This window comes from Polypterus senegalus, chromosome 9, assembly GCF_016835505.1.
Source record: "Polypterus senegalus isolate Bchr_013 chromosome 9, ASM1683550v1, whole genome shotgun sequence".
Lineage (NCBI taxonomy): Eukaryota > Metazoa > Chordata > Cladistia > Polypteriformes > Polypteridae > Polypterus > Polypterus senegalus.
Genome location: NC_053162.1, coordinates 160,644,721 through 160,664,008, shown reverse-complemented (window position 1 = coordinate 160,664,008; position 19,288 = coordinate 160,644,721). Strand labels below are relative to the sequence as shown.

Below are 19,288 nucleotides of genomic sequence, written 5' to 3'. Positions count from 1 at the left end.
CCCCTTGGGATTAATAATGTATCTATCTATCTACCATTTCTTGTTGGGACATCTTTATTCAGTCTATTTTATGATGATGCTATTACAATTTTAGGGTGTGATGTTTAATAGAGTGGTGCAGTGGTAGCGCACCTCGCAGTTAGGAGACCCGGGTTCGCTTCCCGGGTCCACCCTGCGTGGAGTTTGTATGTTCTCCCCGTGTCTGCATGGGTTTCCTCCGGGTACTCCAGTTTCCTCCCACAGTCCAAAGACATGCAGGTTAGGTGCATTGGCGATTCTAAATTGTCTCTAGTGTGTGCTTGGTGTGTGTGTGTGTGTGTGTGTGTGTGTGTGTGTGTGTGCGCGCACGTGCCCTGCGGTGGGCTGGCGCCATGTCCGGGGTTTGTTTCCTGCCTTGCACCTTATGTTGGCTGGGATTGCCTCCAGCAGACCTCCGTGACCCTGTAGTTAGGATATAGCGGGATGGATTGATGTTTAATAGAGAATCATAATTTGAGGCAAATTTACATCAACTCTGAATAAGTGATCTTTATAACATTACTAAATACAAGTGCTATAATACAGAGCCCAGCAGCAACCCTCCCCACTGGATATTTTTTCCATGCTATGTATTAACAAAATTCAACACATACACAAGGGGTTATCGACAAGTTTTGAGACTAACCTATTAACAGACACACCAGTAAAACCAAGAAAGTTTTATTTTTTGACATAATCCTATGAACAATAATACACTTGTTATTAAGTTTATAAAGCTTATCTATCTCACTCATATTAAACGTTTTGTCTAGTTTATGCAACCACTTTTCTTTAGATGACTTGGTATGTTCATTATTGGCATAACATGTCCCACAGAGTTAGTCCTTCGTATTGCAGAAGAGATGGTAGACACATAGCACAGTGACATTTCTTTGAATAAACAGTTTAATAGAGCAGCCTTTGAAACACAGTAAGTGAAATGAGTCAATGCTGTGAAGCAAGATTGATGGGCAACAGCTGTCTTCACCACTTTTGTCCAATTGATTTCCTGAAATGCCAAACCAGCATAATATTGGACAGTTATCTGGACTTTTTTGAGACAAGCAATCAATGTGGACTACACTCTCATTCCTTATAAAAAACAAAGTTTCACTATGGTTCTAAAAACCTTAATAAACTTCTCCCACTCTGAATCTGGTAGCTTAAGATTCTCTTTGACACATTGGATCATTTGATTCTTCATTTAGGAACCAGTATTCCAGGCTATTACTATTTGCTGCACAGTGGCTAACTTTTCTTCTGCTACTGGCCAAACTTTTAGCTATTTTCAAAAAACATCTTGTCATATAGGAATTCTAACTTCACTGTGGCATAAGAAGGGTCCTGGCACACATTGACTATGCAAGAGTAAATCCGTGAGGATATATTGTTCTCTAGTGTTAAAAATCTAAGGATAGCATGATAATTGACGTTGCAGTTTTCCAAATGCATTTTGTATGCGTTCCGAAACAAGAAACACCATAACCTACAAATGCTAGAGACTTAAATAATTACAATTTGAATACATTGTAGAATAACTCTTTAAGGTTCTGGCTCAACCCTTTTTGACAGCCCCTTATAAGAATTTTATCTGAGAAATGAAATTTCAAGGTATATTTCAGGGAATTAATAAATCGATGATGGCAATTTTGACGTGACTTGTCAATCAATACTCATGCAATGACTTAAAAGCTTTTTTTTCACTTTATATTCACTTGTATTGTAAGTCAACTTAATAATATTATCAGCTGTGCTACCTGTCTAAGACAACGTTAAATTTAATTTATCCAACATTCTGTAGGTTTTTGTTCCAACCACATTCCTAATCAATGACAACACCTGATAACACTGAGCTAATTTAATTAGCTGTTTTTTTTCTTTTATTTGACATTCAGAAAATGATTTTTACATATATAAGACATTTAGAAATATTTCTGCTTTTGCTATAGATTTAAATGCTTAACTTTCTGTTTTTGATTTTGTTATATTTTGCCATTTCTCTGTGCAGTTTTCCCACTTTGTTGTATCTTATTAATGACAATTTAAAACAAGCAGAGCAGATACGCAGGCAGACAACACAATGAATAATCAAAGGCTGCAACTACTTTAGCGTCAGACCCACAAATTTGTAAACAATGAATTACTTAAACAATTAGAAGACCTTGAAAAGTAGAATGAAAATCAAGATTAAAATACTGTTAAAAAGAAAAAAAATACATTATTCCAATACAACTGCTTGGTACATTTTAATATATATTTTTTGTAGCAAACTCGGTTTTCTAATTTCTATATTGTTCTCAAAACACAGAACTTGAGAAATAACAGTTCACTTAATTAGCCCGGGGGTTCAATTAAAAACAAAAGCTGGTAGGAACAAAAACCTGCAGCCACAGGGGGTCCCCAGGAACAAGTTTGGGAAACTGTTTTATTGCATAAAGATTAAAATGTTTTTGTTTAAATTAACTAAAGAAATTTCATAAAACTAGTTTTTAATAAACACAAGCTTTTAAAAATAGATGTCCATCCACCCATTTAGTTTAAATCAATTTAGGATCGTATGACTGGAGTCTGTCATAAATGTGATAGTCCTTCATATAAGCGCCCACACACTCATATGGGCCCAATTGGCATTGGCAATAAATGTTATCTGACAATTATTGGAATATGGAAAGAAAATAAAGGTAAAATAAGACTATAACAAAAATCCTTAATTAAGACTAGTACACAGGAGTGGGTCTGGTGCTACTATCAGAGCTAAATACTTTGCTAAATATAATAAGAAGTGTATCAACCAAAGATTGCTTATTCTAATCCATAATGACTTTGGAGTACTGATAAAGTAAATTATGACAAAGCAAATCAAACAAAATATGTCACCAAAGTTATGACAATTCTTAAAATGTCAGAAGCAATGCTGGAACTTGACTTGAAATTGAAATAAAATCAAACTAAGGAACATACCTGCTGCTGGACACTAGCCTCTTTCTTCTTACTGTGATAACGCAGGTAGGAGCCTTGCTTTTCTGAATTCACTCCCAAAGTAAATTTGTTTTTTTCCACAAAGTCCTCTGTAGGTCTGGCTGGTTTTTGGGATACTTTTTTCGAACGGTCCTCTTTAAACTGTCTATTGTTTGAGTTTTTTCCTTCATGTGACTTAACAGGAGTGATGGTTTTACCAACTGTCGCTGATTTTACATTTGAAAAATTCAACTCTCCCTCATACTGATAATCCAATGGCTCATCTGTTTCCTCTTCCAAGCCAGAACTCCATTTTATCTCTTTATTGAGGCTTGATTGCTTATTAAATTCTTTATAAGCTCTCACATTTTCTACATCTGCATTTTGGAAGTTCCAACTGAGCCCTGCTGCCGGGTCACCGCTTTTATTCTTGTTCATGTTTTCCCTATACTGGGGGTAATAGGGGGTGGGAGGAAGTTTTGGTGCGGTTTCCACATTTTGTTTGTTCTTACTTACAGAAAAGCTAGCAGACCCTTTGCTAGGTGCTGGTGTGTGTATTCGAAGTGTTCTCTCTTCAGAGTCTTCAACCCAAGGTTTGCGAGGGCTATCATGTGGAACATCAAGAGATTCCCCAAGAGAATCTCCACTGAAGTCTTCTACAACTGAGAGTCCATCTGTGGCAAACTTTGAAGCTCCATCCAAATTGTTTATCCAGTCAGGATCATAACGAAGTGATGCATATTTATCATCATCCTGGGCCCTAGTTTTGAGAGAGACAAAGATGAACAATTTCAGTTTGTCCAGATAAAAATGCTTAATCTGAAAGCATTCTGCCTATGTAGATAAGTCACATAAAACACTGTGTAGAATTCCATGCGAGTCTACAATACAAAACTTTCACTTACATGTTTGTTGTAGCTTGACAATCAGTTTACTGGAAGAGATATTTCTTTGTATGTTTTAGAGTGGTCAGGTGCAGCTCAGCAATATATAATCCACTGCAACAATGGTAAGATCAATGATTTTATCAAAAAGGAACACATAAATGACTGCATGCTATTTAGTTTCCCACGTACAAAAAACCCCTGAAACACTCTACCTTTCCCTAGTGCATCCATGTTTAAATTTAAATTAAAAAAATCTTTGATTAAAAAGCCAACCACTCAAATCTAAACTTTGATTTATCAACAGTAAACCAAATCAGCTGCACACACTAACCTTAATACACAGTGCAATGGGAGCACAGTGCTGTTTCACACCCTATAAAGACTGCATCATTGTAAGCTTCATTAAATTTCACAGAACTGCAAAGTTTCACAGAAGGCCAAATAATATATGACAGTATATGATTTATTATAGCTGCATTACAAATATGTTAAACTATGACTATTCTTTAAATAAAATAACGCTGGTTTTAATTTTTGGTCTTTCGTCTATTAATAATAGTTATGTGGTACATACAATTATAATTTAACCATTAATCTACTATCTGAACCCATGTACAAAATTCAAGTCTACAAGCCAGATTGTAGACTATAAAGTATACTGTATATTGAGCATAAGCAGCATAGCAACACAATGTTTAGCACTGCCACAACACCACTCCATGAAACTGGACGCAAATGCCGATTGAGTTCACTATCTGCAAGCGCCTTACACTTTCTTGGTTTTTTTTTCGTTTAGGTATTTGGATTTTCTTTTCTTATTTTCATTGCGGTTGAGTTATAGTAACCTGGATACTGGTCTGGTGTTATTTGCAATGTATATGAATACACAATACTTAGTTCCTGCTTTCTGATTGATTGAAAGACAGGTACACAGAAATCTTTATTAATTTGTTTTTTGGTACTCTGTTTCTCAAGGTTAAATGTTGATGGCTTCAGTAAATCTGTGTAGGTAAATGAGCCCTGAAATAAGGTTGGATTAGGTAGGTTTGAGTTAAAAGCAATTTTTCCTATATAAATTTTTATAATGCAAAGTGATTTTGAGGTATTCTCTAATGATGTGCTGTTTTTAATATGTGAACTGTCTAATAACCCTGGGGCACCCCTTACTTTTACACAGGAGTTTCCTTTGCAGTGGTATACACAAATTCCTCTGAACAACAAAACAAAATTATAGATATTAATCCTTTCATGGAGGACTAAGTTGTTATTAAACAAGTTTCAAATTAATTAAATATCAATAAAAATAGCTTCTAAAATCAATCATTATTGTACAGTATAATCCCAGGTAAAGATGAATAGGTTGTTATATAATTGATTAGAAAATATTGTTTTACTTATTAGACCTATCTATTTTCAAAACCGTTTGATGCAATTCATTGTCTCAGGGGTTTGAAGTCTATCTTGGAAGTACCAGGCACAAGGCAGGAGTTAGCTATGGAATGGACACCAGTGCATTACAAGACTTAAATAAAACATAATAAGAGATAACAGGAAATATAAAAGGTATGGTTCTGCTAGCCTACAAGTGCTGGTGGGATGAAATAATTCACAGCTCACATAATTCAGTCCGAACCACCACTTTTGCTTCACACTTCAATTTTCAGGGGACTAAACAATTATTGACAATTCAGGTTAAAAAGTAGCAAATTAAGGAGAAACTGAGAAAATCAGGTTTTGTTGGATTTAAACATTGTCCTTAAAAATCACAGACAGGCAGAATATGTTTCACTCCTGTAAACAGAACAACAAATGGTCACAAACATAATCAAAAGTGAACGCAATATGACCTCTGGGAGATAAAATAATTAAAACATTATTGTACCTACGAATAGAACATTATTGTTCACTATCTGAAGAATTTTTTTCAGTTTTTCCATTAAAGTAAATATTTTTAGATTCTGCATGATAAATGTGATAATAAAATCATTCATCTTCCAATTCAGTACACAAAATGCAATTCTGTATGAAAAATGACAAAATATTTACAAAAATCAAACAATGCAAGAATTATTTTCATGATTTGAAACTATGAAATATGTTCCTAAATATATATAATAAAATGAAGGAAAAACCATTATTGTGATACATCTTTATGCTGCTTTCAGTCAAGTTTAAAATATAAATAATAATATAATAAATAAATAATATAAAAAAGGATAAAATTCCTTAATGCACATATTTCTACTGCATTTCTATGTATAATACAATGCACAATGACAACTATAGATATAATTTGGGGAATACTTGGTTAAACTATTAATATTCAACAATATATGTTGTGTTCTTTTCTTTTTATGAGAGTTTTTTGTTTGTTTGTTTTTTTATGTTTGGTGTTTAATTCTGGTGACATAACTTTAGGAACAAACTGAACACTTCATTGAATACCTGCACTAGACTATAAGGAGGCTCAAAAATTTATTTATTTATTTTATTTTTTTCAAATCTCAGCATTTGGGTTCATTGATCACTTTCTGTCATGCCTTGCTGAAGCATTTGCTTAATCTCAGTTTTAAAAACAAAAATTCCAGGAAGAGAACTACACAAAGGTTAGCGATGCTGCCTCCCAGAAGTGCCTGGCCTCTATTTGTATGAAGTTTGTGCATTTTCTCTGTTTCTCTGTGAGTGTTTCACTTCAGATACATCAATGTTCCTCCCACTACGTAACTCGAAATTTTCTCTGTGCGAGTGTGTGCATGAAAATATTTTTTACACAACTGGTGCCCAATCCAAGGTTGTTTCCTCAGTACCGCCATAACAGGCTATTTTCACCTCCCACCACAACACTGAATTGGATTAGATTAGTTTGGGAATGTTATGAGAATTGAGAAAGAAACTGGATAGATTCATGAATAAATAAATAAATACCTGCATACATTTCTTAAAAGTAAATAAAGAAAACATTTTCTAAGTGGGTATAAATTACTTATTTTGGTCAAAATAATACAGAAATCAATAGTTAGTTAAAGGGCAAAATAGGTACTGGGGATCAGTTCTGGTTCTGGAAGACCACAGTGGCTTCTGGTGTACAATCTATTCTTGCTTTTGACATGAATTCTCTTTGCATTTAGTATATTATTATTTCAATGTTAAAGGACAATTTTAAATAGAAGAAATGCTACATTGCTACAATAATATACATTTTTATGAACTTCTAGTCCCTGTGAGGCACAGCACAATCTGTAACCATGACAGATTTAGTCACTAATGCCTGCGCTCAAGTAGATGTTAATATCAACAAATTAACAGTACATGTTGATTATCAGTATCTATTGTATGGAGGTCAGTCTGGTTAATTGCCATGCTTTGCAGACCACATCCTTACCTAGTTATAAGTAACATAGAATAGGTCATTCTTAAAATGCCCTACAGGTGTACACAATTCTGTTAGGTCAGTGGCGCTTTTATTAGATGTGGAAAGCAGCAATTTTATTATAAGTGATGAGGGGCTATATACCATTGTGGTCAGTGAGTCAAACATGCAAGATTTAGTTATCAGCATCTACTATACAGAAGGATATTTCTTAACAAATCACGTAGAACAAGGCAAAGGATGAGATGATGACAGATTTCATATTGTCAACACAATTGTATAAATTAAAATAAAACTATGATAGGAATCACTGCCATTTGAAAACCACTTAAGCATGGGAAAAGCACTACATAAATAAAATATTATATTTTTTTTATTAAAGCAGATGAATTTAAAAATTAGATTAATATAATATGACTGAAATTGTTATGCTTCCTTATAACTCACAGTGGTTTCAGCTTTCAACTGCAGTGCATACCCTTGAAATTGCATTACTAATGAAATAATTTGTTCATGTGGATAAATAATCTCGTCATGAACACCTACAACTAATTTTAAATGCTTCTTAAAGTGAAACTGCAAGCGTAATAAAGCTGGATGCAGGACTATGTTGCTGGCAGATGTAGTCGGTGTTGACACCCATTGAAGGAACTAGATATAAATAATTGTCTAGAAGGAAATAAAAGCTTAAGACACTGTCATAATTAAACAGATCTACAGCTAATTTTAAATGGTTCTTATCTCCCAGAGCTGGCAAAAGTGGTCAATGTTCTCATTTACTGAAACAAGTAGTCTACTTGTGGTTTAATTCAACTTTTTCCTACAGCTTTAGATTAATCAAACTATTTCATCTATTACCTCTACTTAAATTCCTTTTTTTATTCCTGGAGACACCAGTGGCAGCATAAAATATCAATTATTTCAAATTAGGAAAACACTGAACTCATTAAGGATTAAGGAAGTTTTCTAAGACTTAATAATTTTGGTATTTTTAGGCTGAAACTATTACTCTCGAATGTAAATTATTTTTTAAAAAACACATTAAATTAATATAAACAGTTTCAATGATAATATTTGTAGTTTTTGTTTTCCATTCTTAAACCTTCCAAATGTTTAAGGAAAAATGAGATTTGCATGTATCAATCTATCAAAAAATGTCACTATGCAAGAAGCTATGAGACATGCTTTTAAAGCTCTCTGATGGCCTTCATTGGGAAAGAAACAGAATTCCCATTGAGGATTCTTTACAGGTTGTTATCAACAGGCTGGCTTGTTGACAAATTTCAGGCTGACAAATAAATATAACACTTCTATTTATTAGCTTAACAAAATATAATTCTTGTATTTAAAACAAACTAATAAATGCAGTTTTACAATCTTTAACTTTGATTATGTGTGTTTAAGAATGGATAGGAAGACCGATGGTAATCTAGAGGCACAAATACATAAATACTGTGTCTATAGTACAGAAGCAAATCATTTTATACAATATATTTGTAATTTTTGTATATTTATAGAACATAGGAAATTTTACAAATGAAAGGAGACAATTTAATCCATCAAGCTTGTTTGTTAACTAATAAATAAGCTGTCCTGATATCTATATGAAACTTTAAGATTAGATATAAAATTGGCTGCAAATATATGGATAGATCTTTTTCCCATATCTATTTCTAGCAGGCAATTGAAAGACAGATAAATACTCACTATGGATTATAAAAAAACAGATTTTGGTAGTTGTTTCTAGTAAGCTTTACATATAGAGATATATATATAATTACTGTAGACAGATATATATAATGACTATAGATAGATAGATAGATAGATAGATAGATAGATAGATAGATAGATAGATAGATAGATAGATAGATAGATAGATAGATAGATAGATATTTTTTTTTATTAAAGTAGAATCATACCAGCATACATATGCTTCAATTCCTTGTATATGTTTTGAAAGTCGCTGTAGAAAACTCAGCTCTGCGTCACAATGGGATTATTTCCAAACAAAACTTAATGATTCAGCCATCAGAGTATGAATCTCAAGAGGACTATTGTACTGCAATGTGTGCAAATGGGCTCTTTTGTTCAGTGACAATCAGGTCACTGCGTTGGAACAGAATGAGCATGAAGTACCCTTTAACAAGCTATCATCCACACAAAACATAATATATGTTTCTTTTTTGCATGCAGAAATAAATTTCCAAAAGACAATAAATGTAAGCTACTTTTGTTGATGGACAGAAAACAGATGCAATATACACACTTCAGATTCCTGGGTTTGTAATGGAGCTGCAGAGAGGCCCTCATATGCATATTTAACAATGTCTACACATGCTAATGGACTATTTTATGAATACTTACCATGATGACATCAAACAAAATAAAATCAAATTTCTTTTTAATAGATACAGCATCACACAAATGACAAAAATTAAAGTGGTCTCCCATACAATTATGCAGCCCACACTTGTAATAAAATATTCAATCACTGGCCATTTTGATTGTTGAGTAGGTGAATAAAAGCACACTGTTAATCATTTATCCTTCAGTTGTTATTTGAAAACAAATGGCAGCTTATTTTAAGTACACTCTGTATTTAATTAAAAAATGTGCTATTGGGGTAGAGTTAATTTAGTTCTGTTAAGATAAACGTTATTTCCAATTTATAATAAATTAACCTAATAAAGAATGAAGAAGCTTCATTTGAGTAAGCCTAAAGTTATAGCTTTTGTGCACAATTAGACAGTAATTTGAATTTTGTTATTTCATTTCTAGCCAATTAAAAGCAACACAGTATAAAGATCACCTTGCAAGGCAGTAAATATCTAAAATGCATTATGAAGCCACAAACTCAGAAAGGAGAGGAAGATTTGAAATTCATATATTGTATTCATATATTCTGGATCTTTTAATTCAAAACTAATTGGTTGGAATATGAAAACATTAAGCTATTTTCTTTTCACTGATGGACAAACTCAAACAAGAATGTGTATGCATACTAATGGGCTGCTCTTAATGTACAGGAGGAAAACAAAAACAAGAAGAATCAGGTACACACCATAAATAAATAACATATGAAACTTAGGTAGACAATTAGAATTTGAATAATTTCTGCATGTATCTGCTGCATTTAATATATTAACTCTAGAGGATATCTTCTTGCAAAAATTCTGGACACCCCTAGCCAAATCAGTTATTTTTTGACATTTACAGTAAAAAAATAAAAATAGCAATACAGGTTGAACAGCAAACAAACTAAAACAATGGCATTTTATAAAAGTGCTGATGCACAGTTACAATTTATTTGATAAACTAAAAAAGTACAAAAAATAGAAGAATATTTAAGGCATTTTTTGGATCATTGTCTTGTTGCAGAAGCCATGCTTTTTCCAGCTTTCATTTTCTTACTTACTGTATGACATTCTGCATGAGGATTTGGTGATACTTTATATAATCAATTTTTACATGATAAAAAAAGTATTTAATTTAGCCAGAGACGTCCAAACTTGTGCATGGAATTATAACTTATAATGATAGATAGATAGATAGATAGATAGATAGATAGATAGATAGATAGATAGATAGATAGATAGATAGATAGATAGATAGATAGATAGATAGATAGATAGATAGATAAGGAACAAGTAATGGGTTAACAATGTACTGCTTTTCTGCAACAATGTAAGTTAATTAATCCTTTAAAGCTAATGTAAAAAATCCCTACAGGTGTGCCAACGTTTACTGATTACTTACAAACCCTCTGTCTATATAAAAGCAGTGTTGGAACAGACTGTGCTGCTGTGTTGCTACACTCCCTGAAGAAAGGTAATTAACAAAAGGAAAATGGGCAGACTAATATAACCTTTAAAAGTGCTGATCTTTCTTTTAGAGAAAGCCAAAGTGTCACAGAGTACAGTGGGACACCTGTGCAAATTGTTTGCTTCAATTTACAAGGCTTAACTTACTTTCATTGTTGCAGAACATCTGTAGGTTGTAACCAATTGATTGTTTCCTGAAAAATGTCCATTTGTAATATTCTAAATTTTCCTTTTTTTCAGTTTTTGCTAACAAAAACTTTAAATTTAAACCTCTGGCAGTTTACTGCTTATCTTTTCAACATTTTAGGAAATTCACAGCATTTCAACTGATTAAATTTGAAGAAAAACTGGAAAAAACGGAGGTGTTCTAAAACATTTCACCAGTGTTGTGTGTGTGTACATAGCATGCTATGTGTACTTTCATTTATTTATTTATTTGTATTTTTGTCAGGTCTTCTGAGGAGACATGCAAGTAAGTATTTCACTATGTTTGCATAACCATAAACTTGACCTGACGTTTAAACTTTAATGTTGATATTATTCCTTGAAAAGATACATTTCTGCATTTATTATGCTTACAGTAGAGTAGTCACTGAAATAGGATCAATACAAGGAGATATTTCTTAACCCAAGTTATTTAATGTTTCTGTATGCTCTGAACAATAGTATTCCCTTTCTGAGTTTTTCATCAGCTTATGTGGGCAATGTTTTGGTTGTGGACCAGCATATAACACTGGCGCCATCTTGTGCTGAATTCTATTAATTACAAAAATAAAACATCAAAAATAATTTGTTTTCTTGGGGTTTTCAGTAATAATATACCATACACTAAAGTACAAGTCATACATTACTTAAAAGTTTTCCACATGATTACACAACATCTATCAGATTTGATTTGTGCAAAATTCCTAGGCTCAAAATTATTAAACAAATTTAAGAGAATGAAGAAAATTATTTTCTCATACTCTAATTTAAACCAGAGTGAGTGAGTATTGGTGTGTACATGAAGTTGCCCCACCAGTCCAGCTGGTTATTACCTTGCACCCAGTCATGTAATAAAGCTAGGTCTGACTCTCCACAGATTCAGAAAATTGACGGAAGGATGAATTGATTTGTGCAAGGCCCCCGTAACAGATTGCAAAATGCATTGTCATGAAGAATATATAGGATTACATAATTTGTATTAAAATATTATTACAAAATGGGCGTCACAGTGGTGCAGTGGTAGTGCTGCTGCCTCGCAGTTAGGAGACCTGGGTTCGCTTCCCGGAGTTTGCATGTTCTCCCCATGTCTGTGTGGGTTTCCTCCAGGTTCTCTGGTTTCCCCCCACAGTCCAAAGACATGCAGGTTAGGTGCATTGGTGATCCAAAATTGTCCCTAGTGTGTGCTTGGTATGTGGGTGTGTGTTGGCTGGGATTGGCTCCAGCAGACCCCATGACCCTGTAGTTAGGGTGTAGCGGGTTGGATAATGGAAGGATAGATGGCTAGCATCCTCCCATATTCCAAAATGTATATGTTTAGTTGACTGGCAATTCTAATATGACCCCACATGACCCAAATTAGTATATATGTTGAGAATGTGTGTGCCCTGCAGCAGGTACGTGAATGATGCTTTACTTTAATAAGATTCCTGCAAATGGAGGGACTATCCCCATCCATATTTCAGGGTTCAGCAAGTCAAAGTACTATTGGATGTTTTGTAGCTTAAAAGAAACCTACATCAGCTACATCTGTTAGACTTGAGAACATGTTATACTTTGGCAGGCTCAGAGAATTAAACCTGTCTTAGTCTTGATTAGACAAAGTCTGCATAGGGACCTAATCTAGGTATTTAGAATCCTCAAAGACATTGATAAAGCAGATCCAGCAGAATTCTTTCATCTTAAGGTTTAATCGTGTGATGTACTTGAGGACATCAGTGGAAATTAAGGGGAAGTGCATTTAAGACTGAACCCAGGGAAGCTAGTCATTTTGAGAGAAGTTAATACTGATATGACAGATTCAGGATGCAAATTTTTCAGATCATTACTGTGTTTTCCTTTTCTAGCATAGTGCCGGCTAAATTATAGAGCTAAGCATAGCACTAAAACTATTTGATTGTAAATAATACATTAATTTAGAGTTATTTCTGAAAAAAGTAACAAGTAAAAAAATTTTAAATATTGCTTTATTACTGTTTTTTCTATGCATGTACCCTTTGGGTCAAATCGTAAAAAAACATAAAATGAATTTCCAGAAATATGCAAGCAAAACAGCTATACAAGTCAGTTGCACTCCACAACCCAGATGTACTTTACACCATACATAAAGACTAGACTAGCATCACAGAGTTTATAAATTATCATATTTTTTAAACACAACATTTAAAATAACAGAAATTCTGCTAATCGGCTGTTGTATAAAAAACTGCCATCTGATGAGGAGAAATAATCATCTAGCCTTACATGTTATTACTGACCTAAAACTAACTTTAAATTGCTCATCACCTAGATTACAGAGCAAGTATTTGTTTTTTAAAGAAACAGAGTATTTATTAGACATTTTTGTCACTGCAGGATGCTCAGAGTCTGATACTTGACAAGGCAGAAAGTGGCATGCTTTTGTTTTCACTCAGCTAGATCCCCATTAAGCACATTTAATGGGACTGCCATGGAAAAACATAACAAACTACATCTTGTTCAAAATGCAACAGTAATATTTCTAACCAAAAACTATCTGTACACCTAATACCAAATTTGCCAACATGTCCTTGCCTTGCAGTATTTTTTAGGATCGATTTTAAAATTTGCCTTATTGTATACAAGGCTCTTAATGATACTTTGGATTCAGATACTGTCCCTATATTCCTCACAACATTTGATCCAATTTTCACATGCTGGCCTTCTAAAATAGTCTAAAATGAAGCATAAAAGAGCTAGAGAAGCCACTTTTTATTTTTATGCAACGAAAACATGAGATGTCTCATCAACAGATCTACATTAAAAAACCACTACAAAAAATTAAAAGAAGATATACAAAAACATACTTTATCAGTTTGTGTTTTTCCTAAAAATTATTTGCTTTTGTTTTAAAAAAATACGATTAGTAATGTTCACATACTGAAATCATTTTAGTTTGAGTCTGCTTCACACAGTTATGCTGGCTGTAAACACAATGCAGATAGCATCCATTCAAATGTGTAATTAAAAAGAATTACAATTAGGTATTAAGTCTTACCTTTCTCTTTATCCTTCTTGAAATCCTAATGTTTTATTATCTACCATTATGCCGTCATCAAAGTTTACCAAAAATCAAACGGAATATGTTATTAGATTGAAAGACAATACTTTTATAGTAACTCTGGCATCATCACGACTCTCTGTTTCTATGACATGCTATGATTTGGATAATGTTACTCTAGAATGGTTGGGAGGCTGGATGGCTATTTTGCCTAGCTCTACAAGTCTTTGCATTCTTAAACTAATGAAGAACTATCAGCCCCTAGAGGTTTGTGCACCCCAGAATAAGCTTTCTAGGTGTTTTGGTTTCCTTCCTCTCCTCTTTTGTTGAATGACCACAGGAATAGTTAAAAATAAAAAAATAAAAAATCAATGACTTTATCATATCATTACTTGCATGATAAATAGGCAATAGTGTTATCAACTGTCACATATGTGCACACGAGACAGTAATAGTGTTATCGACTGTCACACATGTGCACACGAAAGACAGGTTAATGGTTTTGGTGATGGTAACTAGCCGCTGGACCAGGGGTTGGCACTATGTTCTAATGCCTTTTCTTCTCCTTCCTGTGGAGAACATTACTTCCGTTGTCCATCCACCTGGAACTGCCCCTTCCTGCCACATGACCACATAACCCATCTTGTTTCCAGTTCTGTGAGTTTTGTTTGTTCAAAACCTTCAGTTACAGTCATATGAAAAAGGTTGGGAACCCCTCTCAGCCTGCATAATAATGTACTCTACTTTCAACAAAAAAGACGGTGGTATGTCTTTCACTTCCTAGGAACATCTGAGTACTGGGGTGTTTTCCAAACAAAGATTTTTAGTGAAGCAGTATTTAGTTTTATGAAATTAAATCAAATGTGAAAACCTGGCTGTGCAATAATTTGGGTACCCTTGTAATTTTGCTGATTTGAATTCATGTAACTGCTCAACACTGATTACTTGCAACAACAAATTGGTTGGATTAGCTCATTAAGCCTTAAACTTCATAGACAAGTGTGTCCAATCATGAGAAAAGTTTTTAAGGTGGTCAATTGCAAGTTGTGCTTCCCTTTGACTTTCCTCTGAAGAGTGACAGCATGGGATCCTCAAAGCAACCCTCAAAAGATGTGAAAAACCAAGATTGTTCAGTATCATGGTTTAGGGGAAGGCTACAAAAAGCAATCTCAGAGGTTTAAACTGTCAGTTTCAACTGTAAGGAATGTAATCAGGAAATGGAAGGCCACAGGCACAGTTGCTGTTAAAGCCAGAAGGTCTGGCAGGCCAAGAAAAATACAGGAGCGGCATATGCACAGGATTGTGAGAATGGTTACAGACAACCCATAGATCACCTTTAAAGACCTGCAAGAAAATCTTTCTGCAGATGATGTATCTGTACATCGTTCTACAATTCAGTGCAATTTGCACAAAGAACATCGGTATGGTAGGGTGATCAAAAAGAAGCCCTTTCTGCACTCACGCCACAAACAGAGTCGCCTATTGTATGCAAATGCTCATTTTGACAAGCCAGATTCATTTTGGAACAAAGTGCTTTGGACTGATGAGACAAAAATTTAGGTATTTGGTCAAAATAAAAAAACACTTTGCATGGTGGAAGAAGAACACTGCACTCCAAGAAAAACCATCTGCTACCTACTGTCAAATTTGGTGGAGGTTCCATCATGCTGTGGGGCTGTGTGGCTAGTTCAGGAACAAATTCTTCAGGATAATGTTCAAGCATCAGTCACAAAGTTGAAGTTAAACAGGGGTTGGATATTCCAACAAGACAATGGCCTAAAACACAGTTCGAAATCTACAAAGGCATTCATGCAGAGGGAGAAGTACAATATTCTAGAATGGCGATCACAGTCCCCTGACTTGAATATCATCGAAAACTTATGGGATGATTTGAAGCAGGTTGTCCGGGCTTGGCAGCCATCATATTTAACTGAACTGGAGAGATTTTGTATGGAAGAATGGTCAAAAATACCTCAAAAATACCTCCATCCAGAATCCAGACACTCATCAAAGGCTATAGGAGGCGTCTAGAGGCTGTTATATTTGCCAAAAGAGGCTCAACTAAGTATTAATGTAATATCTCTGTCAGGGTGCCCAAATTTATGTTTCCATAAGGCATGTCATATATTAAAAGGAAGTTAGTACTTTGAAAGCTCAGCCAATGATAAACAAAAATCCAAAGAATTAAGAGGGGTTTCCAAACTTTTTCATATGACTGTATATGGGGTCACCAAGGCGGGGCTCCAAATCTTTATCTTTGTTGGTCTTCTCTTTTACACAACCCTTAACTTATCTTGTATACCTTACATATTTGTTATATTTTACTACTTCTTCATCTTATTATTCAGTAGGATGTCTTAGAAATACCTGAATATTATATTATATTGCATGCATATACTAAATTTCATGTATGCTTAGTGTTATATAAATGAACATATTATTATTGTTATATTTCCATTAATTTTGAACCCTATTATTATATTGCAGAGTTAATGTAGACATGATTTAGGGGTATACTTTGATTCAGCACTGTCATAGCTCAATTTGCAACTGAAAGACCAAATTAAATATTGCACTCAACAAGAAACAAAAAAGACACAACAGCTCAAGAAGCTGTTTGTAGAAGAGCAGACAAGTTCTTTTAAAAGGCACGTCAAATAGTGACAGCCCAAGGAAATTAAACTTGACATGCCAAAAGAACAGTTTCTGTTAAGCAATTAAAAAGCTTAAGTGTATCAAAAGTGCCTTCAAAGACCAAATAAATGAAGCACTCAGGGCAATTGTGACATTGTATAAGTCATGGAATTAAAGCAAAATAATACCCTGAAACAATTAAATTCATTCAGTTTTCAAAACTGCTTATTTCAAAATAGGTTCATGAGGCAGTGCAGCATTGTAAATTGTTGATAGTATTGGACGCTGCTGAATCCAAACATGGACAGGAAGTAAATTGCTGGAAAAAACAACATTTGAATAGCCAAATTAAAGTATATATTTTGGTATTTTTCAAGATAAAGTTTTTTTTTACAATCCTGGTATATAGTAATTTGCCACATGAAACTGTGTTTTAAGGTTAAGCATTTTTTACACATTTTAAGAACTAGCCTGTTGTTGTGCTTAATAACAGAGGAAAGAAAAAGCATTAACATTTACAGAATATATTCATTTTTCAAAACAATAGTGCTATCGAGTATTGATATGTATCTTCAGATGGCCCAAGCACTGTATTTCAAAACCGTGTAATCATGTCATGATTTCATGAGGTGCAGCCATTTAAAAAAAATATCAGCTGTGCGTGTCACTTTTGCTGGTCCTCTTCCTCCAGGGCACCACTTCTGACCAAGTGTGGTTTCACCTCAAAGTGCTAATACTGACATTATTGAATGCTGATATCTAGATGTGAATTGTTATGCAAAAAATTAGACAAAACTACTGAAAAATCACACTTACCTCCACTTTGTCTTTTACAATACAGAATTCAAAAAAAGATTTATTGCCTTATTTTGCAAATGTATTGCCTACTGCTGCTGCTATTATCATACACATGTGTGCTTTAATGTTCTAGCAAGAGAAAGGCTGAACATGCACAGACCGCATTAACTCAAATACCAAGAACTGATAGATATAAATGCAGTTATAATCAGGCTGAAGTTCAATAGGTTTAACACAGATGCTTTAGCATAGACAGAGCAGTAGCACATAGTTGTCATTCCTGTCTCACAGTACCCAAATCTGTACAGAGTTTGCACATTCGCCCCATGTGTTTATGGACTGATCAGTGTCAGTGAATGTAAGTGAGGTTTCCCACTCAAATACATTGTCCCAAGTTATTTTATTACCATATGCTTAGGAATAGCAACTCTCCATGCACTATAAAATTCAATTATTGGTTTGTGATGCCTCAATCTGTTTGATCATGGTTTGACTCTGTTGCACAATTTGACTTTTTCACTTATTTTATTATGTTTTGTGTGTGCACAAAATGCAATGGAAACTAATGTTGAGTGTGGACTGGCCCTGTAAACTTACCCTAAGATGGTATTGATGTGTAAGTGTCTGGACTCTTTCAAAAATACAAAATGTAATGCAGTGTAAACTGTTCAGATTCACTGTTATGTGTACAAAGTTCACATATGTTCACTATTTACTGCCACGCTGCAATTCAAGAAGACTCTCACTCTGCAGGCTATGAAAAAATAACAACACAGAATGTAAAAGGTGAAAAGTAGATACTGGTGAGGAAATATAATCATATCTGAGCATTTTTCTGTCTGTTAATACAAGTAATTGTATAACATAACCAATGAACAAACAGAAATGAAAAGACACAACTAGCTCAATATGCAGCCTAAAGCTTCCTAAATTTGGTGAATTAGGGAGTGGAGGTGTTCAGCACTCCATCCACAAAGCCTGCAGACAAGCAAGCAAGCAATATGTCCTTATCTCAAGAAAATAGCATCAGGAATCTACTGTATGATAAAATGCATTATTTCCAGTTTACTTTTGTTGTCACAATCACAACTCAGACACACGGAAGGTATGTGTCTTAAATTGAAACCCTTGCTGCTTCAAAGTGGACATATTCAGAAAGTTTAAAGGCTTTTTATTTTCATGTTGAACCCCATTGTTCTTTACTTCCATAATAAAACATAAGAACAGGTTAGATATTTTTAAAATTATTATAAAATGCTTTACTTTAGAATGCAATTTCATGAAGCAAATTAACATATACCCTGATTATGAAGAAATAATTTTGAGTTAAAAAACATTGAACTTTTCCTTTAAGAGTAAAACAAAAAGCAAGCAGAGGTTAAAATTGGTAGTGATTGCAGTTCACTCGGCAGTGAGGAAATGATGATGCCTTGGGGTTTGCCTTAATCAAAGTTGACTTAGAAAATCAGGAGACATTACAACTATTTACAGATATTTTTTACACTGGAAGCACAGGTTAGGAACTATCTTAGGGTCACACAGTAAAGCAGTGGCTGGAACTGAACCTGCAGCTTTGGGGTTT

General features: G+C 34.1%; 1 protein-coding gene across 1 annotated transcript in view; it reads right to left on the bottom strand.

Annotated features, from left to right (window-relative positions):
• jhy (junctional cadherin complex regulator) overlaps positions 1–19,288 on the bottom strand; it is a 105,134-nt gene that overhangs the window by 67,978 nt on the left and 17,868 nt on the right. Inside the window, exon 3 of the mRNA XM_039764119.1 lies at positions 2,980–3,736. Coding sequence (XP_039620053.1) covers positions 2,980–3,736 — 757 coding nt within the window. The remainder of the gene's footprint in view (positions 1–2,979; positions 3,737–19,288) is intronic.